General features: G+C 45.1%; 5 protein-coding genes across 5 annotated transcripts; 4 read left to right on the top strand and 1 right to left on the bottom strand.

Annotated features, from left to right (window-relative positions):
* The first annotated feature begins 215 nt into the window (after window positions 1-215).
* Window positions 216-3560, top strand: LOC134197177 (zinc finger CCHC-type and RNA-binding motif-containing protein 1-like). The gene is made up of 6 exons (XM_062666452.1): window positions 216-331; window positions 407-435; window positions 738-849; window positions 906-1013; window positions 1078-1181; window positions 3257-3560. The coding sequence occupies exons 1-6, from the start codon at window positions 221-223 to the stop codon at window positions 3450-3452; spliced, it is 660 nt and encodes a 219-aa protein (XP_062522436.1). The 5' UTR covers window positions 216-220; the 3' UTR covers window positions 3453-3560.
* A 389-nt stretch (window positions 3561-3949) lies between these two features.
* LOC134197661 (bifunctional 3'-5' exonuclease/ATP-dependent helicase WRN-like) lies at window positions 3950-6806 on the top strand. The gene is made up of 4 exons (XM_062667006.1): window positions 3950-4450; window positions 4547-4744; window positions 6277-6655; window positions 6754-6806. The coding sequence occupies exons 1-4, from the start codon at window positions 3950-3952 to the stop codon at window positions 6804-6806; spliced, it is 1131 nt and encodes a 376-aa protein (XP_062522990.1).
* Window positions 6807-15187: 8381 nt separating this feature from the next.
* LOC134197660 (uncharacterized) lies at window positions 15188-16069 on the bottom strand. Its single transcript, XM_062667005.1, has one exon. It carries the CDS (start codon window positions 16067-16069, stop codon window positions 15188-15190), a length of 882 nt encoding a protein of 293 aa, XP_062522989.1.
* A 5462-nt stretch (window positions 16070-21531) lies between these two features.
* On the top strand, window positions 21532-22312 carry LOC134197403 (uncharacterized). The gene has a single exon (XM_062666722.1). The coding sequence runs from the start codon at window positions 21617-21619 to the stop codon at window positions 22172-22174; it is 558 nt and encodes a 185-aa protein (XP_062522706.1). The 5' UTR covers window positions 21532-21616; the 3' UTR covers window positions 22175-22312.
* Window positions 22313-22878: 566 nt separating this feature from the next.
* On the top strand, window positions 22879-24783 carry LOC134197402 (uncharacterized). The gene is made up of 6 exons (XM_062666721.1): window positions 22879-22901; window positions 23027-23090; window positions 23164-23301; window positions 23368-23553; window positions 23622-23667; window positions 24244-24783. Exons 3-6 carry the CDS (start codon window positions 23167-23169, stop codon window positions 24588-24590), a joined length of 714 nt encoding a protein of 237 aa, XP_062522705.1. The 5' UTR covers window positions 22879-22901; window positions 23027-23090; window positions 23164-23166; the 3' UTR covers window positions 24591-24783.
* Window positions 24784-27204: the final 2421 nt, after the last annotated feature.

Genomic DNA, 27204 nt, shown 5'->3' with positions numbered 1-27204 from the left:
CCCAGTTGATTATCTTGGCTCTAGACCTTGACTTCAGTATCTCGGGATGATTGTGAGTGACAGTAGGTTGCATGTTTGCGTTACGTAAAACCCATATTTTGGTGTTCAACTGATATGCAACAGGTACTTGTTGCTAATTTTTTGGTTTCTTATTAACTTCCTTTGTAAACCTGATGTACACGATTTCCGTCGCCTCTTTTCGCTCGTTTTCTTATTGCGCATGCGCAGTAGGAGTTTCCCAGAAGTTATGAGTTCTGGTTTGGTTCCGAGCAAGACGACTGTTTACTGCTCTAATTTGCCATTCAGTTTGACAAACAACGACCTACACAAGGTAATAGATAGACTAGAAAACAGATCAAAGAGAAAATGGATAAAAATTAAAAATGAATTTTTTGATTGAATTTAGGTATTTGAAAAATATGGGAAAGTAGTCAAGTAAGTAACTGATAGTCGCAAATGTTGCGTTTTGTTTGACAAGTGAAAGGCATGATGTATCCAATGCTTCCTCGGAGGCCAGTACCTCGGGCGGTGTACTGCCTGGCTGCGCGAGGTCTTACGTCTTCATATAGGAAAGTCGTTATTTAAGTAATGTAATTAATTAATTATTTATTTAATTTTTATTATTTTTGTTGCTGCAATCACACTTAGAGTGATGATTGATTGATTAATTAATTAATGATTTTAATTTAATAAATGTTATTTGCATTGTATATCATGTGTATATGATAACGATTTAGAGTGACGGTTTTGAAAAACAAGACAACACGTCAGAGTAAGGGCGTTGCGTTTGTACTCTATCTTGATCGTGTTGGAGCTCATGCTGCCGTGAACGCATTGCATAACAAAGAGGTGTTTATGACACGAGAGACACTTAACAAAGCAACAAATGTCTTTGCATTTTGTAGCTATTTGGTCGGACATTGAAGTGTAGTGTTGCCAAGGACAACGGACGGACACCAGAATTTATCAGACGCAAGACTTATCCAGACAAATCTCGATGCTATGAGTGTGGGGTAATGGTGATGGCTGGCGTTCATTGGAAGGAAGATTATGGTAGCAACATTGTGTTTTGACTAGGAGGATGGACATTTGAGTTATCAATGTCCGAAGAATGCGTTTGGTGAAAGAGAGTTACCTGAGAAGAAAGTAAAGAAAAGAAAACGACCACAGCAACCAAAAGTGTAAGTTAAAGTTTTACAATTTTACTATTTGTCGTGCTCAACCAGATCAGTCTGGTTTGTATGGTCTCTTGTAAGCACCAGAGGCGAACCCTGGCTCAGATATGCTTAGACCATCACGGCTGTCTAGACGGATGACATGACTTTACGTAGGATCCGACTGGATCCAGGAAGCAATGCTTTCTGTAAGTGCTGCAGGCTGTGATGACCTGGAATAATGTCCAGCCACCATGCCATACTTGCGTGCACTGTGCCCACTGCTCCCAACACCACTGGAACAACTAGTGTTTGACAATGCCACATGCGGGTTACCTCCACTCGCAAGTCACTGTATTTCGTCACCTTCTCAGCATGTTTCCTGGCAATGTTACCATCAACAGGACAGCTGATATCAATAAGAAGACAAGTGTTTGCTTCCTATTTTGGAACAGATGTCAGGACGATTGGTATCGCTCTTCCTAGCAGTAGGGAAGGCTGCATTCGACATCATAGTAATGTCATCCATCTCCACAAGCCTATCAGGATGATGCCGGTACCATCTGCTCTCCACTGGAACCCCAAAATGACGACAAATGTTTCAGTGGATAATGGAGGCCACCTGATTGTGTCAATCAGTGTAGTCCATCGGTGCCAAAGCACTACAGCCTGCCACAATGTGGTCAACTGTTTCCATGCCTACACTGCACAAGCAGCAAGTGGGACTGACATCTCGGTGCAGAATGTTGCGCTCATAATACCGAGTTCGAAGAGCTTGGTCTTGAGCACCAACAACCAGTTCCTCAGTTGCAGCAGGAAGATTCACGACTTCAGCCATCTGTACTTCATTTCATGTCCACAGGTGGTTTCTTAGTGAGATGGTGATACTGACCATGCATAGGTTTTCTGCTTCAAGACTGTACACGAAGAGAACTGCTGCACGTGCAGAAATGTTTTGCATCTGTCTGAGGTGCTTGCTCAAAGACACCATCACACAGGATGGTTCCACTTCCATGCAGGCTCTGCAACTTGTTGTCTTTAGAGAGACTCTCCTGCAGCTGTGCAGTAAACTGACGGGCCATGCATTGGATCGAATGAGAAGACCTCCTAGCGTCACACTTCTGTATCATTTGCATGAAGAGATTAGAGCTGCTACAAAGGTAACAGTCCAGCCCCACAAATACAAGACTGATACGTCGACTCGATCTGTTGTAACCTTCAACTGCCCTCGGTGCACAGAGTGTACAGCCGGTCAATGTCTGCTGCATGATGGTGGACACCGTGCATAGAGAGAAGTTTCCTGGTCCGTCGATCAAGGTGCTGCAGGTCCGTGGTCCTCCGATGAATGACACCAAAACCGTAAGTGAGAATTGGCAGTGCAAACCCGTTGATGGCCAGAATCTTGTTCTGTCCAGAGAACCACCTTCACTCTACGAACGTACTCACGACAGAGCGTCTCCCACATAGTGCTGAATACCGTTACTCTCATCCACACCCAAGTACTTGTAGACTTGACTCGGTTCCAGACAGTTGATGGTGTCCGTTTTTCCTACTGTCACCCCAGAATTGTGTCCAGATAGCTTGCCGTTGACAAAGTGTGCAACAGCCCACTTGTCCAGACCAAACTTCATCTGGATGTCATCAGAGAAGGTACGAACCGTGTGCAGCAACCCTTTCAGCTGATCAGGATTTCTGCCATACAGCTTCAGATCATCCATGTAAAGTAGATGACAGACAAGCTGACGTTTAGCAGTCTCACTACACCCAGTGCTCATCCAATAGTTGTAAAAACCAATTCTGCATTTATTATTCATTATTTTTTATTTAATTGTTTACTTTTTTGTTTATTTATATTTATATATTTATTAATTATTTATTTATTTATTATTTACTATTTATTTATTATTATTTACTATTTATTTATTATTTATTTATTTATTTATTTATATTTATTTATTTATATTTATTTATTTATTTATTTTTATTAATTAATCTATTTATTTATTTATTTTTTATTAATTTATTTATTTATCTATTTTTATTAATTAATTAATATATTTATTATTTATTTATTATATATTTATTTGAATGTTGATTTGTAGTGGGAAGGTTGTGAGACGAGACGAAGAAGAAGAGGATGAAGACGCTGATGATGATGTGTCACTGGGTGATGTCATCCGTGAGTCGTGGGAGAAAGAGAAACGAGACGCAGAGACTGGCGGGCACAAACAGACAAAGTCGAGTGAGAGAAAGGCACTAAAACAGGGATACTTTAGTGATGAAGATGCCAGTGATTGATCAAGGATATTTTCATTGATATTAATTAAATATATATTTAAATTACTTACGTTACGTTAGTCTATACAATGACGTCATCTGATACAATAACAGTATATAGTGCTCATATTTGCATATAGTCTCTTGCACAGCCCCTCTTAGCCTCGGAGCCAGACCGCTTTTGCACGTGAGGGGGCGGAAGGGCGAGTGAGGGGGCGGGAAGGGCGAGTGAGGGGGCGGGAAGGGCGAGTGAGGGGGAGAGAAAAAGCGGTCTGGGGACTATGCCGATCAAACCTAGTTCGGAAGAGAAGGGCTCTTGTTCGCTCAATTGCAACCGCGCCGATCAAAACCCACGCCTTCAGGAAGGCGGCCAATCGGTAATGAGAATGCTAATAGCAACGCAGCAGGACACGCTATTGCGTATGCAGGTGAGGTAAGTGATCGCAATTACAGCTTGCTAAGGTGTTACTGTGTGAGCGTACGAGTGGCCTGGCCGTCCTTGTTGTCTGGTAGTTATGATGGATGACTTCCGAGCAATGCCTGACGATGAAGCCATTGCAACTGCCGTGTCCAGCGTTTTGACTCTGTTCGATTTCGGCGTGCAGAATTTGAAGCCACTGCAGATGCTATCTCTTCGCCTCCTTGTCGGTAGACGGGACGTCTACGCGTGCTTTCCTACGGGCTTTGGAAAGTCGCTAATTTTTCATCTTCTCCCACACGTTTGTGCCCGACTAGCAGCCAATGGCTTCCGGCAATATCCCGCGGATCCTGTGGTGCTTGTGGTGACTTCATTGAAGTCGCTGATGAGAGATCAGGTCGCTATTTTAAAGCGCAAAGGGTTTGCAGCTGCCTTTGTTGGTGAGTCGGATTCGTCAGACGCTGCTATCAGGGTAGGGAAATTCCCCTATATCTATGGAAGCCCCGAAGTGCTTGTCGGCTCACGCGAGTGGCGATGCGCCTTACAAGCAAATGAGTTGAGAGAGCGGTTCTTGGCAGTGGTAGTGGACGAAGCTCACACGGTAGTTTAGTGGTAAGGCAAAATCCTGTCTTCCTTGCGTTTTGTGGTCGCAATTGGTGATGTGAAATTCATTTATTGTAGGGGCACTGCATGTCAGGGCGTTAGTGAGGAAGAGGAACCATTTCGCGTATGGTGTGGCCTGGTTGGCGAGCCGAGGTCGTTGTTGGATGTCCCGTGCTTGGCGCTAACTGCAACTGCCTCTGCATCCACAAGGAAAGCTCTCATATTAGCATTAGGACTCCGCAATGCTGTCGAAATTGTGAAGAGTCCTGATAGGCCAAACATCCATCTCTCAGTCAAAGAGTAGCTCCCGACTTTAAGACTACTTTCGACTGGCTTCTAACAATGATTCAGACGTTAGGAGTGGCCTGCCCCAGATTACTGGTGTACTGCAGAACTCAGAATGCCTGTGCGTCATTACCCGAGGCCAGGATTTCCGGGTGGAGGGTATAGTAGTCGTTCGATGACCGTACGACCCAACGACCGTATATATAGTTGGTTAGCGGAGATGCAAATGAAGCTATTCCGACCAATAGACGAGAAGTGGTGTCATTACTGACCAATAGACGAACGTGATGTCATCATGAGGCTCCACCTCGCTTTGTTAGGTAGCTGCTAACGAGAATTCGGCCATCGGGCGTCCGTCCTGTACATGGTGTTTAGTCCTTTGCTTTAAGGGTTTAGCACATACATTTGTACGTGTATGTTTCCCCAACAACAACCAGGACGAGGTGTGTAGCTGTATCTGACTTGTAACATTTTGCTTGTTCCACAGTGTTTCTGCATAGTGGTTCTGCAGTCTGCCAGCTTGAATTGTGGGTGTGCGTGGCTGAGCGGCCGTGGTGTTGTTGCAACGATCACTAGTGTCGTCTTCAACAGGAACTTGGCGTTTGACGGGAATTTGCGAAGGAGAACGTGCATTGTCCATGACAGCGCCTGTTTGTGGGACAAAGCGGCTCGGCCGACCCGTAAGTACGCTAGTGCGTCTCTATTCATTTCTGTTTTACGGTATCCAAAGTCAAAGCGAACAGACGCCTAGCTAATCTATATGTGCACGTGCATGTTTTCCCGCATTGATGTTTTGTTTTGGCTCTGGGGTCACCTCATTACAACAGTAGGCGACGTCTAGCTAGAAAAGCCGCACAAACAACAAGATGCCTAGAGAAGCTGCACAAAGAACGAGACTTTTACATTCTTGTGAGCTGGAAAATCGGTGGTGAGCTGCTTGTTTGGTCTCCATTTGTAACCTAGGTTTCCCACCAACAAACAGAACAATGATCACGCCCGTTACTTCATCACGTAGGGCGAAGATTGCCAGCCGGCCTAGCGTCGAGGCTCTCCGACTTGTAACATTTGGCTTGTTCCATCATTTGGAAACAACTACATTTGTAACATACATTTAGAAGCAACGCCTAGCTAATCTAGCTGCATTTGTAACGTTCCCACATCTAATTTTGTTTTGGCTCTGGTACCTATGCCACGCCTAAAACTGGCCATAGTTACGACCTCAAAAGCTGCACAAACAATCACCTGCACAAAGAACCGACGAGCGAAGGTTGCAAAAAATAGAAGCGAGTTCCTACGGGACGTTGACTGACGGACTGCGTAGCTACCCGTTGTACACTGTAGCAGCCAGTCACGTGACTTACCTCAAGGTCGACCTTTGCCATTTCAATAATGCTTCTTATTTATTACCCACATCATACCATTCTGTCATACGATTTTGTCATAGCGTGACTAATTTACCTTCAAGGTGCATACCGGCCGAGGGTTTGCACTTCAAGTGCTTCTTCATTGTATTTGCACTTCAACCACACTCTTGGTAAGAGGGCTTTCTCTCCAGAGGGTGAAACTTTGGTTGAGAATCGACTTGTGGAAATGTATCACTCCAGCACCCCTGAAGCTAACAAGGAGGCAATATTGACATCTCTGAGAGCTGTTGATGGCAAGTGCAGAGTGGTATTTGCCACAAATGCCCTAGGCTTAGGAATTGATGTGAAAGGATTGCATACAGTTGTTCACTGGGGACCAGCCAATACTCTGGAAAGCTATATGCAGGAGATAGGTCGGTGTGGCAGAGATGGTGGACAAAGCAGAGCCGTTTTGTATTATCATGGTCAGCAGCTGCAGCACATTGATTCTGAAATGCGACAATATTTGTTTGATTCCGACACATGCCGTCGGAAATTGCTGTTGTTACCCTTTGGTGCACCCCCTGTGCAACCAGAAACTCAACACCAGTGTTGTGATGTGTGTGCAAGAACGTGTAGCTGTGCAAAACCATCAGATTGTTCTGGTATGCAGGATATCTTTTGGAACAGTCATCATCAGGAGGTCAGAGATGGTGTTCATCATAGATCACATAGACCCGTTTCACTGCCTCACATTGCCTTAATTCGGACAGCCCTTCTTGAGTATAAACAATGGAAGAAGAGATATTTATATCATCAGTACAGCAGCCACAATATTCATCATGTACTCATGTTAGACCCATTTCAGATGATTGCATCCAGGAGATTTTGTCCAACCCGACTAATTTTAGTCAGTAGGAGGACATTTTGAATTTGGTACCAGAGTTGAGTGACAGTCAATCAAAAGACATAATTGATTTAATTAACTATGTATTAACTTATGAGTAGTATAGATGTTCCATTGTTGAATTAATCAATTTGTTCTAGTATCTGCCAGTTTCAGCTATATCACCTGTAGATATAAATATCTACTATATAAAGCTCAAATTGTCTCTGTGTGTGTGTGTGTGTGTGTGTGTGTGTGTGTGTGTGTGTGTGTGTGTGTGTGTGTGTGTGTGTGTGTGTGTGTGTGTGTGTGTGTGTGTGTGTGTGTGTGTGTGTGTGTGTGTGTTCGCGTTTGGGGCCCACGTCTTTTGTCCGTTTGCAACCGAAATCGGTACGCACACTCGGTACGCACACTCGGCACGCACAGAAGAAGATTTGCGTAAAAAAGTAAAAGAATTATGCACCGGGTCCCCTCTCGAGGGGTCGACCCACGCGTAAAATTTCTCGATGACGCAAACGCTACACATTCCGGTTCATTCGAACACACGCCCACGCCAGTCCTGTGCAGACCGTATGCATCGTCGTCCTTCGCAAAGCTTCGAGCGATCGAATATCTCTTGCCGACGAAACTTACTCTTCTATCGCTTTCGTTTCTATCCAAATTCTGATTGCATTTGCACCGAATCCAACCTACACGTTTTCTGCAGCAAGCGCTACACGGGGAGTGTGTCGATTTCGATCGAAACAAGCGCGAAGAGCAAGCCTTGAATTCATTCAGCATATCCGGGACCTCGCAACAAAGATGCACGTGACGTGTCCTCTTACCTAACTTTACACTACAGTATCTTGCTCGTACGAAGGACGGGCCATGTATACTAGTATATAATATTCGCAAATTTGTGTGTCCACCTTGTGGAACCACGTTGCTTCAGCATGAGTCATCATGGTTCAGTCAATTCTTCTACCACAAGAGTGCATGCAGCGTTGAGGAGTCGGTGGGAAAATTTTAGTTAAAAACTTTTGTATTCCTTTGCTGTCAATCTGACAATATAGTCTTCTACCAAGCAACTTATTGATACTTGTTCCCTTGTTACATACAACTGCCAATCCCTACATCACAACTACTGCATGTACATGGATTTGTATTTCAACTACACCGTCTAGACACGAAGCAACTACCAAACATTATGTGCAAATATGACTCTAAGGCAACATGATCAGATGTAGCAGTGATCATATTAGAAAGACCATGAAACAATGTAAACTTAAAACTCATAGCACTGCGTGCCAACTAGTGATTGCAAGGCCCTTCAATTCAGAAATTAATTCTAAAAGTAAATGAATGAGTAGATCGAGCTAGACTGACATCAACCGAAACATAATAAGTATACTTAAATAATATGTACCATACATTTATCAGAAAGCAGATGGAGAGTGAAAAACCTCTTGCATATGTAGCTTCCGCTTTTGAGTTCTGATCCAAGAGAGCAGTGATGATGGCTTCAGTTTATGCAAGACATCACGCTTCATCCCCATAAATGATTTATAGGAACGTCCAGGACAATACACACCCATCTTTTGGTGTAGAACCTCCTGAGCTATTCTAAAAACATCCTTCTGTTTGTCCACTCAGGCATGTTTGCTAGATTCTTTGCCAACTTCAAGTGAAACATTCAGATTATCCAGCACAGCTTCTATGCCTTGTGAGGCCTGGCTTACCAGCTGTGCAGATTCAAAGGATACGTTAGCACCCTGGTTGAAGATCAATTCTTTGATGGTGTTATTGTTGTGTTCAACCATCAAGTCTAAAGGAACGTTGTTACCAGCACCACCTCGAAGGTTGAAGCCTCTGTTCCACAGTTGGCAATGGGCCTCGTGTGGGCTAAGCAGTGAAAGCTGATCTGCTACAAAATAAAATGCTTTTAAGCCATACTTTGTTCTTCCAGCCTCCTTAAAATGAAGCATTTTATATTCCCATAAGCGATACAGTCTTTCACCATCCATTTCTCCAACAGCATCTTGGAAATTCCTTTCCAGTAAGGCCATTTTCATAAAATTTGAGTAGTAATTAAATATATGGTCCTCAGGAGTGAAGGATTGATTACCGTCTGCTGCTGCAGCTCTATCAACTGAATCTGATGATTCAGAGATGGAGACAAAGTGTAGTTGAAGTTCATGTGCTTGTCGTGCATCGATGGAGCTAAACACAACACTGCATTGCATCCAGGTTCTCTACAAAACCAAGATGTTACTCTTTCTAGTTGTTGTTGTTGTTGTTGTTGTTGTTGTTGCTGTTGTTGTTGTTGCTGCTGCTGTTGTTGTTGCTGCTGCTGCTGCTGTGACTGCCACATATCCCTGGCTGGAAGGGTTACAGCACTTGGCTGAGCATGTACCTGGTGTTCAATACCTTGCGGTTGCTGCAATGACCTCAATCTACTCAAAAGTGCCCAAAGTCCACTTCTGTAGTCATCGTCCTGCACTTGTTGAAATGTTGTTGAATTTGATGACTGAACAACAGAACAGGCTTCTGAAGCTGGATGATCTGAAGTGCTACACTGAACACTCACTGGGATGCTTGTGTTCTCAAAATCAACAACATGACCATCAGCAACAACAGCCACTGCACTACCTCGCTCTACTGTCTGAGTGGATTCCACGAATCTACCTCTATCATGACTAGCTTCTGTCCATTGCAGCACATAGTGATCAACCAACCTTAGCACTTCCTCGTGGAACCAGGCAGCTTCTGAACTCTTTGGCATTCCTGGGGGAGCAGCAATGTCTTCCACATCTCGCATGTTAAAATGGACCACAGCACAAGCTACAATATAACCATCAAGCACATCATTCAAAAATGCATTGCAAGATCTATAGCGTTTAGTGGTGACCTTCCCGACATCCCTCCTGTCAAGTTGGTTTCGTAGTTGATACATAGTTCCCACATCCTTCATGCTACGAGAGTCATAGAACTTCGCAAAGATGAGATTTACAAAATTCATCATGCAATGGAAATCTTCTGCATGGGTAAAGACACCTTCCAGTCTCTCAAATGGGCTTGATCCATTGATGATGGCTTTTTGACAATTCCTGATTCTTTCAGCAGTCAGCTGATCACCTCCAAACTGTACTCGATGCAAAGGTGCTTCTGGAATACGTTCTTCTCGCTGATCTTTATATAAACGAGGGACATACATTTTGCTGATATGTGTCAAAATTTGAAGCATGTCTTTGTTTTCATCAAACTGAAGGAGACCCAGACAATGCTGTTCAGACTGTTGGCTTGCTTCCTTGGAAAACTTGTGCATGATGTGCTTACACACGTAGTCTTCAAAGAGAGCAAAAGCAGGCAAATATTTGACCAAGATCCTCTCCACCAAAATTGCGAATTCCTCACGAAGCTTCTCATTCTCTTGCACTGATGGCAGGAAAGCAGTGTCCGGGACAGACAAAATTGAACACCTAGGTCTTGATGTTGCCAGGTCAGCATTGATGACACGTTCATTGCTAGCAATAACATTAAACCAGTGCAATGACATGTTTCGTCGATCAATGGACATGTACTTTGTCTTAATTGAAATGTCTAGATTGTCTCCTGTGACTGAAAGCTTTTCTGTGACAGGTCTTGCATCTCATCATTGCCCTCCTCTGTTTCCACGCTATGTGAAGATGACGAAGAAGACAGAGAATTCTCAGAACTGTTCAAGTCAGAATTCGTCTTGTCAAAAGCAAGCAAGACACAGGTAGCAACAGGTAAAGAACCTGCAACAGATCGAACCTCTGGAATGGAGGACTGTATTGCAACATGGCTCTCTATGCTCGCCTTCCAAGACAGCATGACAGAGTTATAGTTCTTGGCCATTGCTCTAATCTTTCTTGAAGTCCTCTTGTGTGACATGGAGATTCCCAAATGACTTAGTCTGTTGTAAGCTCTTTTCTTGGCTCCTGAGTTGAACAGGACAACACTGACAACAGATTGCACAGACGACATGTATCTGTTTCGAGCTTTCAAAAGACATGATGAAGCCATCACTGCATGTGCAATATGTCTGCTACTTCTTTCCATCATGCTGGAATCATGGCTGATGGCTGCCCTTAGCAGTTTCCAGAGAGTAGGTGTATGTGTCTGTAGATCCTGAGCTGTTCTGCTGATAGTGAAGGACAACATCGCCTCATACGAGGAGTCTCGAAACAAGCTTTTGGAGGAAGGTCGACAGATAGCCTCACACTCCCTGTTTACAATCTTACACATATTTTGCAATAAACAAGAAAAAACTTGCGAGTGTTTGATAGCAGCTCTTGCAATTTTATCCGGCTTCCTTAGTGCCAGAGCACGCCCTAAACCGTGAAGGTCTTCACTTAGTGTCACCTCTCTCTCTCCTTGGAGGGATACACCAACGTAACCTGGTGAATAACAACACACTACACAACTACATACGCACACGCTACAACGACTGCGAGATTACCTTCACAGTGGATTGAAGGCTAGATTTCGTTGACGTAAACGTTTCTACTGGAGCACGATCGTCAGTCTCTCCAAATCTTGAGCAGCCAAGAGAAGCCAGACGGTTGGATTCAGATTCAGGAACGACGAGCTCAGCTTGAGTAGGAGGCACTGAAGTGGGCGGAGCATTAGGCTCTACAAAGAAGCATTGTCTAGCAGGCGCCATTGAAGTCATTGTCCCTGAAACAAATGAATTTAGCTTATGACGACGAAGTAACAAGATGCTTCGATAAACTTACGAGGACGTTGAGGAGACGAACTAACTGGCGCTGGGATGCCAGTGATGCCTTTCGGAAGTATACGCCGCCGCTGCTTTTCAGAAAACAGACGTGGGACGGCATCTTGGCACCTTCCAGCCGCACTCTGTGGAAACAAGGAGTGGACGGCAGGAGAACGACCGTTACCGGCAGCAGGTTTACCAGAAACGTTTCTGAAGTTATGAAAAAATTTCTAACTAAGTACGATTGCACGCGTACAGGACCTGTGAATGCGTGTGGTGTAAGCGTACCTTTTATGGATATTGGGATTCAGAGATGCTTCAGATGGGCTGGCTAGATCTACTCTCTTGGCGGCAGAGTGACGTGAAACGGATTCTTTTACTCTTCTCTTGAATCGCAATTGCGACAAAGTCTTCGCATACAGTTCAGCGATTTCAGTCTTTGTCGCCTCCAGTTGAATCAGCCGACTGGCGAAAGTCAAGAGCTTGCCGCGGCAAGAATGACATACGAAATGCGGAAGGCCGTCTGCTTCCGTGATAGCGTGACCGGTGACTTTCTGAAGCTTCAAGTGCAGTTCCTGCTTGGTCCCAAACAAGCTATGTTATCGCGCCCTGACGTAAACTTACTGCCGCAAATTCTGCACTTGTCGGAAGATACAGACTTTCTAGGCGTAAGCAGACTGCTTGCGGTAGATGACATGATGAATCGAGTTATTAGACAACAACTGGTCCTCAAATCATTGTAAGTAGATTGTTATAGCTAATAACTGTGAGACTCGTTTAGCGTAATAACGAGTTAAGCCGTTACGCCTACTTCCGAACTCACTTACAATAGCATAGTCCCCATACCACTTTTTTCTCCCTGCCCTCTCACTCGCCCTTCCCGCCCCCTCACGTGCAAAGCGGTCTGGCTCCGAGGCTAAGCCCTCTTTGCAAGAGGGGCTGTGCAAGAGTCTTTGTAAGAGACTACCCACGAGACGGCATTTAGCATGCAAAGTAGTACCAGTGGGAGGTCAAAGACAACACAGTCTGATGTGAAAGTATGCTACAGATGCAGTGGCAAGGGGCTCGTATGGCGTGCTACCAATGCCAAAACAATTGCTGCAGCACTAATACTAATATAGTCACGTGCGTTACAATCGCTCGTAGCGTAGAGCAAACATGCTAGCTAAGCGCAAAGTGACTGAAATTTTTAGACATCGCGTTGCTGAATGTTTTGTAAACTTTAACGCAATGAGACAGAACGAAATTTCGCTGCAACTGCGAACTTGTGCGAAAACGAAATTACGTCACATTTTTGTCACGTGAGAAAGTCGTGTCGTTGTGTGATTGGTCGTTGTCGTTTCGTAGGGTGGAGTCTGCTTCAAGCGTGTTCGCAGCGTTTTGTGAGATTGTGTAATTGACTACTTACCTTAACCCCGAGTTCTGCTTCCCGTTCCTCTCGAGCACTTTCACTGCCGTACCTGTCGACCTGCCTGAGACGAAGGTCGGCGCTCACGAGAGGGCGGAGCTCAGTCATGGAGCCTCACGCGCGCTAAAGGCTGGTGCTTGGGGAGTTTCAGGCTACCCAGACCGGACTCTGTCCCAAACGGCGGACAACTTCCAGAGTTGATTCCGCCGCCTCCAAGCACCACCTCTCTCACTATGTATATATAAGAATATAAACAGGCACCTTGAAGTTTCCAGAGAGCCTGGTCTCGGCCGCTATTAGAATTAAGCGCTCGAGCGCCCGCTCCCTGCGCGTTGACGTTGCTTGCACGCGTAAACGATGCCTTTGTGTTTTTTCCAACCAGTTATTAGCGTAACGTGCAACAATACTTGCGTGAACGGCTACGCTGCTGCACGCAACCTGCTTGGCGATACACACTACTTCCTGTCCACACTATCCGTATCTAGGTGAACAATCAAGCAAACAAGAAGCAACAAGTGTTCTCGCCCGCGTGCCTCTAGAGTGACGCTCGTGTCACCAGCGCATTGCTGTGCTGTTTGCGGTAGCCAACGTCCGAGAAAAATTGTGCCAGCTCCCTGGCGTCTCTTCTTATGTACCGTTGGTACGCATCGCTGCGCCAGTGACTCAAACTCCAAATAACTGAGTCTTCCAGCCCTGTGGCTGCAGCCGTAGTCGCCGTTCCAATGCAAAAACGGTGGCCAGAGTACAACTCGCAGTTGAAACCGAGGACCGACAGAGGCTCCAGCAGATATGACACTAAGCGCTGGCGTGACAGGGGAGAGCCGTCGCTGAAGATAAAGAGAGGCCCCTGTGACGATCCCCTTCTTGCTAAGTACGCCAACACCGCCGAGACCGGACAAAGCTCATTGCCTGATTTTTCCAGGGAAATCATAGCGCCTCGTCTGAAAGGATCTGTCTTCGATTGCTTGATGGTCACCCGGACTATCAGGGGCTTCCCTTGAGTCCACTGACACGTCCGCTGGAGTCAGGTGACATGACAGGTCAAAACTTTTGATTGGTCGACCGTGAACTTCCCAGCACGCAGAAAACCAAAGAAACCGAGACAACAGGCCGCCCACAGCATTACCACATCGTATGTGATACCTGATGCAGACCAATGGCGACGCAGCGCGCGGAGAATGTCCGGCGTTATTGGAAGCCGTGGGCGTGCCGCCCGCTCACCTCGAATTCTTCTCACTCCGCGAAGCACATAGACAAGCCGGGAGAGAGAACGTGCAAAAACATCGCCGCGCCTTCGACAAATTAGGAGATGGCGTACGGCAGAGAAATACCTTTTGATAGTGCTGTAAGCCAGGTGACGCGTTTCCAGGTAAGCTACAAAGCGACAAAGCGTCTCTTCGGATACCGCATACAGTGAAGCCCCCGACGCTCGAACGAAGTCTAAGAAACGACGTTGGCCGCTTCTGTAGGCCTTAGCCGTGCTGGAGGCTATGCCTGCTTCAAACAATCGAGAAACTGAGTTCTCCAGCTGGACGTCCAGTCCCCCGTGTTGTCTTCTAGAAGCGTTATCCAGCCCTCCGGCACCTGGCAAGCCAACACCGACAGCTGCGGACACACATCAAACATCGTAGCGATTAGATTGCGTGAAATAGCGTCGGCCACTATGTTGTCTGTGCTCGGAATGTGCTTGGCGGTAAACGTAAACTGGAGCTCGGCCACCACGAAATGCAGTAGCCGAATGAGACGCATTACCTGCTGATCCCGGCAGGATCCTGAACGCAGTGCGGACACCACCGTGCTGTTGTCTACCTTAAACAGAACGTGCTTGCTTGTCCAGCTGCGTCCCCAACAGACTGCTGCTAAGACTACCGAGATAGTTTTTTTTGCCGCTATGCCCAAACGCTCTGTACCCGGTCCCCACTTCAACTGAAGCCACCGATGCTGCCAAACCGCGCCGCAACCCCAGCCACCTGAGGCGTCTGACTCCAAGCACACCGTGGGACGCACCTTGCCTAGGGCCGACAACATACCGATACCGTTCCACCGGCTGGCAAACGCTGCCCGCCACAATATGTCTGAACGCGCTTCCTTGTTTAAGCGAAAAAAGGATGGAGCGCCTTAGGAACATTGGACAACTCGATTAGACGGCGAAGAAATGCTCTAACCGGTTTGATCACCGCACACGCATGGTGAAGACTGCCGATCAGAGACAAGAGTTCCCTCTTGGTTCCTCCCCGACGAGTCGACCAACTCAATAGTACGTCCTGCAAGCGCGCCAGCTTCTCTGATGGCAGACGAAGCTGCATGTGCACGGTGTCAATTTCAATGCACAAGAACGTCAATACTGTACTCGGACCCTGAGTCTTATGATCGGCTACGGGCATACCCAGATCCCGACACGTGGTTAGGGCAGATGCCAGGTTTTGTGCGCACTTCCCGGAACCGGCTGCCCCGCAAAAGAGAAAATCGTTCAGATAATGTATGGCAGACGAGACGCCCCTACGGAACATAACCCACAGAAGTGCATCTGCCACCGCTGAGAAAATCTTGGGTGCTGACCGAAGCCCGAATGGCAGTGCTGCAGCTAGGGTCACCGACCCGCGCCAGCGCATACCAAGCAGATGACGGTCGTCCGGGTGTACTGGAATTAACCGGTAAGCGCTCTGGATGTCCATCTTTGCCAGCAGCGTTTCTCGCCCCAACGCTAAGATCCGCGTCGCCGCATCATCGACCCATGAGTACGACAACGAACAGAGATGTGGATCTATACCGTCGTTGACACTGTGCCCGTGAGGAGAAGAAAGGTCCAAGATTAGTCTCCATTTGCCTGGTTGGTGCGGTTTGGGAATCACCCCGAACGGACTGACTTGAGCTGTTCTTCCGTCGCTGAAGGGTGGATCAATTACACTCTGCTGCGCTCTTTCGTCCTGCAAGTAGTTGGTCACGACATCCGCCTGCTCTTTGGCTGACCTCATGTTTTTTCTCGCTGCTCGGCATGTGTGTGCTTCGTAGTCGAAACCAATTCGAAAACTCGTCTTCAAACTCCGCAAAAGCCAGGCTACAAACTCACGGTCCGGGTGGGCCCTCAGACCTGCTTCCCATCTTGCGACTGCTCGAGAGAGGGGGGAGTGTGTTGCCTCGCCCGTAACCGATGCCGCCGCCGTACACGGGGGCGGATGCCGCCGCTCCAATGCCAATAGGTCCGCCACGCATCTGTACTTGCCCGCGCAGATGTTGCATGCGGCTAGAGCTTCGTCAGAGAGTTCAGCGTTACCTAAAATCATTAGTTATTTCGTATCTCCCTTACTCGCCTTACTGTGCTAATGGCTGCCGCTGTGCTGTGGCCAACGGGTGGTGCCCACCACTTCAGACCATGACTGAACCATGGTTGCTAGTAACTGCGCACGCCAACGGATCGCCACCGATCCAGCCAATGAGACCATGGGAACAGACTTATCTAACACCATGGATCGTTACCAAAGCAGAGCAAGCAGTAATAAACCTTAGAACAAGTATATCCGACTAACAATCGAGTACCGTCAGAAACAGCAACACCGAAAAACAAAAAACATGCCCTATACAACGGTCATCTAAACAATAACAACAGAGAAAAACATACCTTATGTCTATGTGAACACAGAAAAATAAACGCTAAATCTACCAGCAAACGCAACAGCCGCCTATCGGTCCGTTCCTTTTCCACGGCCTCTGTGCAGAGCCTGTCTCTACTCCCGCCTAGCAGAAAGCCGGTCCGCTTGTGCCGATTCCTTCACGACTACTGACGCGGGCGTATCTCGGCACTCTCCTACTTTATGGCTGCGGAGGCCGCAGCGCAAGCAAGCGTGCCGGTACGAACATGACGGGTAGCCCTTGCATCCACCTGGACTAAAATTCCACTTATTGCACGTTGGGCGGTCTGCAAAACCGGAACCAACAGCACGACCTGTACCTTCCGCCGATGACCGCCGAGGCGTGAGGTAAGGCGCGCTTTGCTCAAAACCATCGCTTTTGGGGAATGACGCTGTGACAGGTGACAGTGCGCAGTCTTTTGACTTGTAGTAACCTTCGCCGCAATTCTCGCATGAAGCCGCTGCTGATACCCGAGCTGCCAGAAACGATGTGGCGTATAGCGACGGTAACGGCTTCCCCCACCTTAACTTTAAGGGGGAGTTTGCTGCCGCTATCTTCTGGAAGAGCACGTCGTAGCTCCTCCAGTCGTCGCCTCCGTGTCGCCGCGCCTATCGCACGATCATGCGTAGGTACGCCATCAGGTCGCGCATGCGATGAGGGTGCGCCTCGGCAACCACGGCGGCGTACGTCACAAAGCACTGCACCCACGTCGTGAGGCTGTTGACCTGCCGCGGTTGCCGTTGCCCACTGCCGTGCCTAGACTTTGTGTCTGCCAGTCGCTGCAGCTCCATATTGTCAGGCAACAGCTCTGCTAGGTCAACGTAGTCCAGCGACTGGATGCGCTGGACGAGTTTTTCCGGGATAGGCGGAAAGATTTCACCGAGCGAGAACCAGCTGGACTGCCGCGCGCCACAACCCGTTGGGACATCTAAGATAGGGGGGAGAGTGGAGCTGCAGACTTTCTCTTTGGTATCCACAACTTGAGTTTTCAGTGAGTATATAGCTTTTGTATTGTATATTTGTCTCTATCTGAATTGCTGTTTACTTTTAGGACACTAAAATGATGTCAACAGTATGTGGCACTTCTCAGCCATTACAGCATAGATCTAGTATGTTTTGTTGACTTGTTGTACTATGTAGTTGTATTAATTAATGATTTATTAAATTTTTGTATTTTGGTCAGCTATAATACACCAGTCAAGTCCCTCATTCATGAACCAACTGCAAATTGTTTGTTGGCAGTGTCTAAACTTCTAGATGAAGATGATCATTTAGGAGATGACTGGAGGAGGTTATGGTCTGAGCTGTTAAACAGACCTCTTAATGAAGACGTGGTGAGCAAGAAGTGTGTGAGCCCCACTCTTATGTGCTAAAGCGATGGTGCAGGATGGTAATTCCTAACGAAGCTACAATAGAACGACTGATAAAGGCTCTTAGTGCAATATACAGAAATGATGTTGCTTGTGTGCTAGAAGAATACTGCCAGGTGAGATAAACTAGACATTTTTGACAAGTTGTGGTAATAATTTAGTTATCACAATTGTGTATCATCTGTGCATGACTTGTTTCTGTGTATAGAGCTTAAACACGTGTACTACAATGCTGAGATCACCTGCAGCCACAGGCAAGATTAATATAGTCGACTATCAACTTCATATTTAGTTCTGTGTCACAGACTGTATGATAATACTGTAAATGTCCGGGGAAAGTGTCCATTTGATCAACGGTTATACAGTAAAAATGTGCTTGTTGAAATTAGTAATTACAAAAATGTCTGAATAAGCGACTACCTGAACAAGCGCTTCCATAAGATGAACATCCTAGTGAAACAGCCATGTTTATTAGATTGCATCAGGTTTAGCCTTAATTAATTCTGAAAGTTTAGAGTGTAAACTAGTGCATGGACAGCGTCGGTGCGTGCTTTGATTTTAGTGTTGTCAATTACTAGTTATCAAATGGGCATGTCGAGGATATTGTGTTATTACTCGAGGGGAGTGGCAGCTAATTCAAACACCACTTGACATAATACAACATGTATTGTCAGTCTACAGTGCTATATCTTTGTTGTGCTAAATTTTGCCAGGCATGCTTTACATGAGTGCAATATCATACACTAACCACCTCTACTTGAATGACAGCCTCTGGGTTGTCATTTGGACATAGTGCAGATTAGATTTTGCAAGAAAATAATCAACTAAGGCTCTTTTTCAGACAGTTATGGTAATTGGAAACTGACATACTGAATGGTGTGTATGCAGTTGTGTGTGTGTGTGTGTGTGTGTGTGTGTGTGTGTGTGTGTGTGTGTGTGTGTGCGTGCGTGCATGCATGTTTGTGTTGGAGTATGGGGTTTATTCCCAGGAGCAGCACCATCTGCTATCAAGCGCGTCCACAGGTTGCGGATTGTGGAACAACCCTTAGATATAAGGGTTAGCTGTGAAATAAGCAGGCCTTGCCTGACGAATAAGCAGTCACGGACAATCTGGTGGCAGTGTTATCAGAGAGTGATGAAATAACATGTGGCAGTGTTATCTCTATAAAATGTCACAGATTCTCAATGACGACACTGGGCGTGGCGAGTGCAGCCGTCATAAATAGGCTGTTACTACAAAGTCTGATTTGATTCAAAGCAATTCCGCACAGTATCTGTAAGCAGCTGTGGTCACCTTGGCTCTAAAGAGCAGTTTACTAATTTGGAGTTTTAGTTTTCTGGTCAGCTTACTGCGTCCATACATGTTGTTTGGCATGTTGTAGTCTTACACCTGTCAACATGTAGCACGTACTGGAGGAGAGAGTGGAATCAGTTCTGCACATGCTCATTTCACTATAATCCATTCTAATGTGCAGGTTCTTTTATGGTGACTTGTTTTGTCTGTGTCTTTGTCTATTCTTTCTTCAAGTCCAATGGCGAAGGGCAAGTAGTGACGGGGGCAGTTGTAGAATGACAATGGAAGCCTTTAGCTGCGACCTTGCACGTTGGCGGCTCAGGTGTGATGGCCGCTCTGTTGTTGAATTGGAGTAACAGCACAGTCCGTGTTCTACCTGAGTGTCAGAGCAGCGGATAGCACTGCTCTCTCCAGTAGGAGAAGGGAAGAGAAAAGGATCCCTAAAGAAAGCTTACTCCGTACAAACCTTGCTGGCTTACCGCGGTCAGCGGGCATTCAATTTTGCGGTCGAAAGAAAAGAAAAATGAATGATTGAAGTTGACGATTGCGACATAGAATGTAAGAACATTACAAGATAATAAAAATAATGTCAATCTTGACCGTCGATCTGCAGTTATCACTAGAGAACTAAAACGGTGTAATATTGATATTGCAGCATTGACTGAGACCCAGCTTTCTGGTCAACGAAGTTTTGAAGAAGTTGGTGCTGGCTACACTTTCTTTTCATCAGGTGTCCCTGTTGGTGAACCTCTAGAAGCAGGTGTTGGTTTTGCAATAAAATGCAGCATTGTACGTAAACTTGAGTTCTTACCTAAGGGTATCAATTCTCGTCTAATGTTACTACGTCTAAATCTTCCTCATGGGCGATATGCCACTCTCATTAGTGCATATTCACCGATTCTACCGGCTTCGGATGCCTTTAAAGAAGAGTTTTATGAAAAATTGACAAATGTTATTGACTCAGTGCCAAGAAGAGATAAACTTTTCCTTCTTGGAGATTTTAATTCTCGCGTTGGTCGGGACTGTACATCATGGTGTAAAGTAATTGGTCCTCATGGTGTAGGAAGGAAAATTCCAATGGGACACTGCTTCTCAGTACTTGTACTCAGTACAATCTAGTCATAACAAACACCGTCTTTCAACAATCCAACAAGTATAAGACGACATGGATGCATCCACGTCCACATCATTGGCATCTTCTGGACTACGTCATTGTGCGACAACGTGATCTGCGTGATGTCAGACAAACTCGAGTGATGAGGGGTTTTAGTAGTCGGTCAGATCATCGGCTTGTGAGATGCATCACATCTCTTGTCATCAAGCCCAAGCGACGTACATCGGCAAAGCTTGATGTCTACTAAAAAGTTGTGTGTTAACGACTATTCGACAAAGACATTAGATGTCAGTTTCAAGATCAAATAGAGTATTCGTTGGCTGGTATGGCAGAATCATCTGACATTGACTGCTTTGGACCGATTTGAAAACAAAGACCTTTCAATGTGCATCTGACGTTTTAGGTCATACCAAATGCAAACATCAGGATTGATTTGACATGAATGAATCTACAATTCAGCCTCTCCTTGACAGCATGAGGGAAGCACACTTTGAGTGGATCAGGGATAAATCTTAACTGCTAAGAAAATAGCTTACGTACACCAGCTTGCGTCAGAGTGTGCAAGCTAAATTACGTTCACTGAAAGAAAACTGGACGATGAAGAAAGCAAAGATCTACAAGCAGTAGCCGACGAACATGACATGAAGCGATTTTACTCTGATTTAAAATCAGTTCTTGGTCCACAGTCTAGGAGTACAACATCTATTTTCTCTCATGATGGCTCAACTCTGCTTACTAAACATGAGGACATTCTTCAGCGTTGGGCTGATCACTTCAATCTAGTACTAAATCGTCATTCGTTGTTGATGATACGGTTTTAGATGACATTCCACAGCTGGCATGTGAAGATCATTTAGCGACGTCTCCCCATGTAGATGAGGTTTCTGATGCAATTCAGCAAATTTCATCTGGAAAGGCATGTGGGTTGGATGGCCTTCCAGCAGAAATATTTAAACATTGTAGTAGTTAAGGGTTGTTTTGGGGGAGGCGTCTTGGGGCGCCTGCGCAGTACGAGAGACTAAGCTTGTTTGGCGGGTTTCGTTGTGTTGTTGAGTTAGAGCGCTAATACACGAGTCTAGATACTACATATTGGCGACGAGGCAAAGAACGAAACATGACATTGATGATCGGGAAAGTGGGGCCCTTTGATGGAAGTCAAGATGAATGGGAACACTACGTCGAACGACTAGGTTTTTACTTCACGGCGAACAAGGTGACTGACAAAGACCAACGGAAGGCAGTGTTGTTGAGCGTATGTGGCGCTCAAACGTACAAACTCATCCGTAACCTTCTCGCGCCGCAGACACCGGATGCAGTCGAATATGACGACATCGTCAAGAGAGTTCAAGATCACGTGAGACGAAAGCCTTCAGTTATTCTACAACAGTTTAGATTTAACAGTTGCAACAGGAAAGAAGGTGAGTCTGTGGTGGATTTCGTCACGGAATTGCGTCGATTATCGACAGACTGTGTCTTTGGGGATACTCTCTCAGACATGCTAAGAGACAGACTGGTGTGCGGGATAAATGAAGAGAAGACTCGGCGGAGACTCTTGCAAGAAGTCAACTTGACATTTGAGGACGCTCTACGGATTGCTCGAGTGATGGAAACAGCTGCAAGAAATTCGCTAGAAATGCAACAAGGTGGGCCAAACTATGTCTCGTCGCCATGATCAAGCAGAAGAGCCTCTTTCTTTGGCAAAGGTATACAAACTACTGTTGCAGACAATCAACTTGCTCCTGCAACAACATCACCCTGAAAATTAATCTCTTGGCTGCTACAATGTTTCTGCATGCAGCTGCTTCATCCAGTTTGCTTTATTTTATGGTAGTAATAAAAGCTGGTTAAAGTGCCCTGTCCACTGCTGTGTGCTTTAGAAAGGCAATAGGAAGTGATGTTGTATCGTATTTTGGAAGTTTACTTTACTTCAAGCAACTTGTTGGTTTATTATAATAACAATTATATTTGTTAATTTCAGTGTTGTGTTACAGAGATGGAACAAGTGAAGCCGATTGCAACACTGGAGGCGACTGTTGGTCCTAAAGGTTGACACTACAGCTCAGGCAGCTTGTCTGTTTCTGTTCCTGATTGTGCTGTGAGTGAACCGGTCAACATAAAACTTCATATGTATGTTGACGAAAGGCTAATGCCACCATCTGCTAAAGCCAATGATGGATACATTCTAAGTCCTCTGTATGCCTTTGAACCTCATGGATTAACATTTTCCAAACACTTGCAAGTGCATTGTCCTCCTCCAGTTGATCCTAAAGGATGGCATTTGTCAGTGATGAGAGCAGTGTGTGATACTTCCACTTCATCTCAATTGTGGGAGCCACAAGCCGCGTACTGACATATAATTCTGATTTGGACAAATTGAATGTGGAGGGCCCAGACTATAGGTATGACCTTACCAGTGGGACTTTGAGTGTAAAACACTTTTGTTGGCACTGGTGGGTTTGAAAGCCTGTTGACATGTTTCTGGCTACAAAAACTGTATGTTTTCTGTGTTTGGTTATGGGCAAAGACCTTCATCAAATATTTGGAATCTCACTATCCACTGCCATGATAGTTGTTACGAGGCTATTGAGGTATGTTGATTAACATTATTGTTTATATAATACCAGTCAATCATATAACATGGAAATTTGCTTGTTGTGTTAGAAAATGAAATGCTATGAGAGTAGTCTATCTCCAAGACTTTCTTTCTTGTGTCGAAATAAAGAAATGAAATTGAAGTTTGAAGACGATATTGAATTTAATATTACACGTGGTGATTGGAAAGCTACTTCACAGCTACCGGTATATTACTCTAAGCTTGCATTTAGTGTATTGGCTAATGCATGCATGTTATGCACCTGTCTTCAGGTAGTAGCTGCTTCTCGATTTTGGCACAAATGGATATGCTTGGACAATAAATTTGACATAACTGTGGAGTTTGGGCATGGTGATGAGCATCGTACAAACGAGTGTATTGTAGATATTAGCCAGGGTGATCAAACGGTTGCACTGGTAATGTTTCCTTGTCTTGTTTCGGACAGTCCAGAAAACAGAGTGAGTGGGAAGTCATCTTGATCAGCTAAACATTTTGTTTGTATTTAGTTTTTCGAGTGTGTGTGTAGGTATCAGAGACGGATGATTCAGCGGCACGTCCATCTGTGCTCACAGGTAAAACAGATATGGTTGATAATTATTAGCAATAATTAATGGATATTAGTAGATTTGTAACAAAGTGATGTTGAGAAACGATTTTATTATTATGTTGAATACTTCTCTTGAAACAGGTGTGTGTGTGTGTGTGTGTGTGTGTGTGTGTGTGTGTGTGTGTGTGTGTGTGTGTGTGTGTGTGTGTGTGTGATTTTCTATTCAATGGAAATATTGAAGAGGTTCGTAGCGTGTTGCAAAGGGTTACTTTAGAACGACTGTTTGCAAAGGGATAAGCCCTTGTAGGTATTAAGCCAATATTTTTAAATTTTTTAACAACTCAATGATTGAACATGCAAAGACTGAACTGAAACTCAAATGTCAGATTGGGAAGGTTTAAAATTGTCTAAAATGTAATATTGAGTGATACAATGGAGGACAACTTGTGTCTAAACATCAGGCATGAGACATTTTCATACAAAAGCATACTGTTAAAGCATGGTTAGTCAACTAAAGTGCAATCATTGCTTGTTTGACTGTTAGTTGTTTACATCCAAATCAAACAATCGATAGTAAAACTGCTCTTTGGTTGTTTTCTAGCTGCTAGTGCTGATGAGAATGTGACAAGGACTGAGTTACATAATCTTGCCAAGGCCATACAAAGCTGTTGGGACGAGTTTGCTTTGGATTTAGATCCAGAACACTTTACAGTTTTAGGTGAGATTGCCACCATAAAACGTCAGCAGACTTCTTCTCTTCTTCAAGCTCATGCCATTTTGGAGAGTTGGCATAGTAACCTTGATAATAATGCATGCCGTCGATTGTTGATCGAAGCATTGATTACGAGAGGACAAAGAAAACAGACGAATGAAGTGTTTGTAGCAGATGTAGTGCACAGGTGTAGCTCTGACAGTGAAAGTAAAAAAGCAAGTGACAGAAGGGACTGATGAATGTAGAGTTTACATGCTCATTTAGTAGGCATGTAGTTGTATTAGAATGAAATTTGTTCATATTTCGGTTTGGTAAGATTTTGTGCTTACTGTATGAAGAACGTTTTGTGTAGTAGTTGTAGAGGTTTTAGACAAGCATTTATGAAATATTTTTTATATTTTTATTTGGTATATATAATCTACATTGTCAGCTGAACTCTTCACGACTCAAAATGGCAGACGGTCATTGTTGATCATCTGCCTTGTTGATCAACCAAAACCTTATGAATTGCTCAATTTACCAAGGGAATGGGTCACAACAATGGCAGAGGGTCTGGCATGAGACAATGTTAAATGATTTAGGCGTCCACAGTGTGTGCAGTGGCTATGATGTACAGTGCAGCGATCGACCTAATAAACACCGTTTACACGTATACATCACAGTATGCACACCAAACATTTAAGAAAGCAATGAAATGATGATATTTACTTCAGTTTAGAACATATTGTACTTCTGTATACTTGTACAGTCCAGGCAATACCAATCATTCATGTACACAACTATTCAATACATCAAATCAACTCCAATCAACTGTCTGTCTTCACGAAGTTCTTGGAAGTTCAACACATTGTTCAGAAGCGGGATAAGGAGGTAGACTAAGATGGTACTTTGCTTGTATTCCAGGAGGAACGAAGCGTCCTCCCAAAAAGTGAAACGACCTTGGAAGCGACGAGCGCATTCCTTAGGGGCCGTCAGTGAGACGAGACAGTCGGGTTGAAGACCCTCAGGATTGCCATCTTCTACATGCCATCCTGAGATGTAGTAGAAATATTGATTTTTAGGAGAGAAGTGAGAGCAGTTACAATGACAATGTGCAAGTACAGCCATGCATGCAGACATCATGACATGTGGATATAAGAAAACAATGATTTAAATAGTTGTATTATAAGTAGGCTATGTGTTATATAGAATTCTAAAAACTTTTTCTCTGAAAAAAGAAATAGATGTAGGGATTGATTGTATAAAAAGTAACGCAAACAAGATCTATAGATAATATGAAGCAAAGCCAGACGTCACTAGTGCATACTTCCAACCCCAAAATGTATAATGTAGGGAATGTGGGGGTTGGAAGGATTCACTAATGATGTCTGGCTTTGGTTCATATTATCTATAGATCTTGTTTCTGTTACTTTTTATATAATCCATACATCTATTTATTTTTCAGAGAAAAAGTTTTTAAAATTCTAGTTTGGTAAGTTTTTAGAAGCGCATGTACAGGGACTATTCTGTTCACGGGGACTATCTTGTTCATGTGGACTACATTCTGTTCATATTTGTTCCTATTCTGTTCTATTTTGTTCACGCAATTTGAACCCACCCTAGCGGGGACTATTCTGTTCACGCCGACTATCTTGTTCACAGGCGACTATCCTGTTCACGACGACTATTCTAGCGACTATTCTGTTCACAGCGACTACACGTATTCTGTTCACGGGCGACTGTTCTAGCTGTGGACTATTCTGTTCACGCCGACTATCCTGTTCACAGGCGACTATCCTGTTATCCTGTTCCCAGCGACTATCCTGTTCACAGGGGTTGCTGTAAAACGCAGACTGCAGACTACACAGACTGCAGACTGCAAACTGCAGACTACGGAATTGGAACTCGATCTGGTCGACGTCGCCTAGTTTCGAATTCACTTTAGTTGTCGCATGCGATTGAGATCGAGATAGAAGTAGCTTCGAAGAGGCCTAGCCGTATTGTTTTATTGAACATGAAATTCCCACAGCCAACAGTTGAAGTGCAAGGTCTGAAACATCAACACGTGAAGGTATGTGTATAAGTTTGTGCGCATGCGTTTGAGACCGTCAAAGTCCCCATTCCGTAGTCTGTGGTCTGCAGTCTGCGTTTTACAGCAACCCTAGCTGTGCTGTTTCACTGAACATGATGAGCTACAAATTCTCACTGCCGGCATGTCGTTGTTGAAGCGCAAGGCCGGTGGGAGAACATCAACACGCGAAGGTATAGGCATAAGTATGTACGCATGCGTCTGAGGTCCCAGAGTCCCCATTCCGTAGTCTGTAGTTTGCAGTCTGCAGTCTGCGTAGTCTGCAGTCTGCACTTTACAGCAACCCCCTGTGAACAGGATAGTCGCCTGTGAATAGGAAAACAGGATAGTCGCCTGTGAACAAGATAGTCGCCGTGAACAGGATAGTCGCCATGAACACCGTATGGCTAGGGTGAACATGCTGAATAGTCGCCGTGAACAGGATATATATAGTTCCGGTGAACAAGATATAGTCCCAGCTATAGCGGGACTATTCTGTTCACGGCGACTATCTTGTTCACAGGCGACTATCCTGTTCACAGGGGGTTGCTGTAAAGCGCAGACTGCAGACTGCAGACTACGGAATGAGGATTTTGGGACCTCAGACGCATGCGTACATACTTATGCCAATACCTTCGCGTGTTGATGTTCTGCCGCCGGCCTTGCGCTTCAACAACGACATGCTGGCAGTGAGAATTTTTAGCTCATCGTGTTCAGTGAAACAGCACAGCTAGGGTTGCTGTAAAACGAAGGCTGCAGACTGCAGACCGCAGACTACGGAATGGAAACTTTGGCGATCTCAA

The sequence above is a fragment of the Corticium candelabrum genome, chromosome 22 (assembly GCF_963422355.1).
Source record: "Corticium candelabrum chromosome 22, ooCorCand1.1, whole genome shotgun sequence".
Classification (NCBI taxonomy): Eukaryota; Metazoa; Porifera; class Homoscleromorpha; order Homosclerophorida; family Plakinidae; genus Corticium; species Corticium candelabrum.
This window is presented reverse-complemented; position numbering and strand designations above follow the sequence as displayed.

Bases quoted from the DNA above. Each gene is read 5' to 3' on its own strand.
- LOC134197402 (XM_062666721.1), top strand. From the start codon at position 23,167: ATGAAATGCTATGAGAGTAGTCTATCTCCAAGACTTTCTTTCTTGTGT. The intron at 23,302-23,367 runs GTATATTACTCT...ACCTGTCTTCAG, and splicing joins AAGCTACTTCACAGCTACCG to GTAGTAGCTGCTTCTCGATT. The intron at 23,668-24,243 runs GTAAAACAGATA...GTTGTTTTCTAG, and splicing joins ACGTCCATCTGTGCTCACAG to CTGCTAGTGCTGATGAGAAT.
- LOC134197660 (XM_062667005.1), bottom strand. From the start codon at position 16,069: ATGAGGTCAGCCAAAGAGCAGGCGGATGTCGTGACCAACTACTTGCAG.
- LOC134197403 (XM_062666722.1), top strand. From the start codon at position 21,617: ATGACATTGATGATCGGGAAAGTGGGGCCCTTTGATGGAAGTCAAGAT.
- LOC134197661 (XM_062667006.1), top strand. From the start codon at position 3,950: ATGGATGACTTCCGAGCAATGCCTGACGATGAAGCCATTGCAACTGCC. The intron at 4,745-6,276 runs GTCAAAGAGTAG...ACTCTTGGTAAG, and splicing joins GGCCAAACATCCATCTCTCA to AGGGCTTTCTCTCCAGAGGG. The intron at 6,656-6,753 runs GTGCACCCCCTG...TCTGGTATGCAG, and splicing joins ATTGCTGTTGTTACCCTTTG to GATATCTTTTGGAACAGTCA.
- LOC134197177 (XM_062666452.1), top strand. From the start codon at position 221: ATGCGCAGTAGGAGTTTCCCAGAAGTTATGAGTTCTGGTTTGGTTCCG. The intron at 1,014-1,077 runs GTAATGGTGATG...TGTTTTGACTAG, and splicing joins CTCGATGCTATGAGTGTGGG to GAGGATGGACATTTGAGTTA. The intron at 1,182-3,256 runs GTAAGTTAAAGT...GTTGATTTGTAG, and splicing joins CGACCACAGCAACCAAAAGT to TGGGAAGGTTGTGAGACGAG.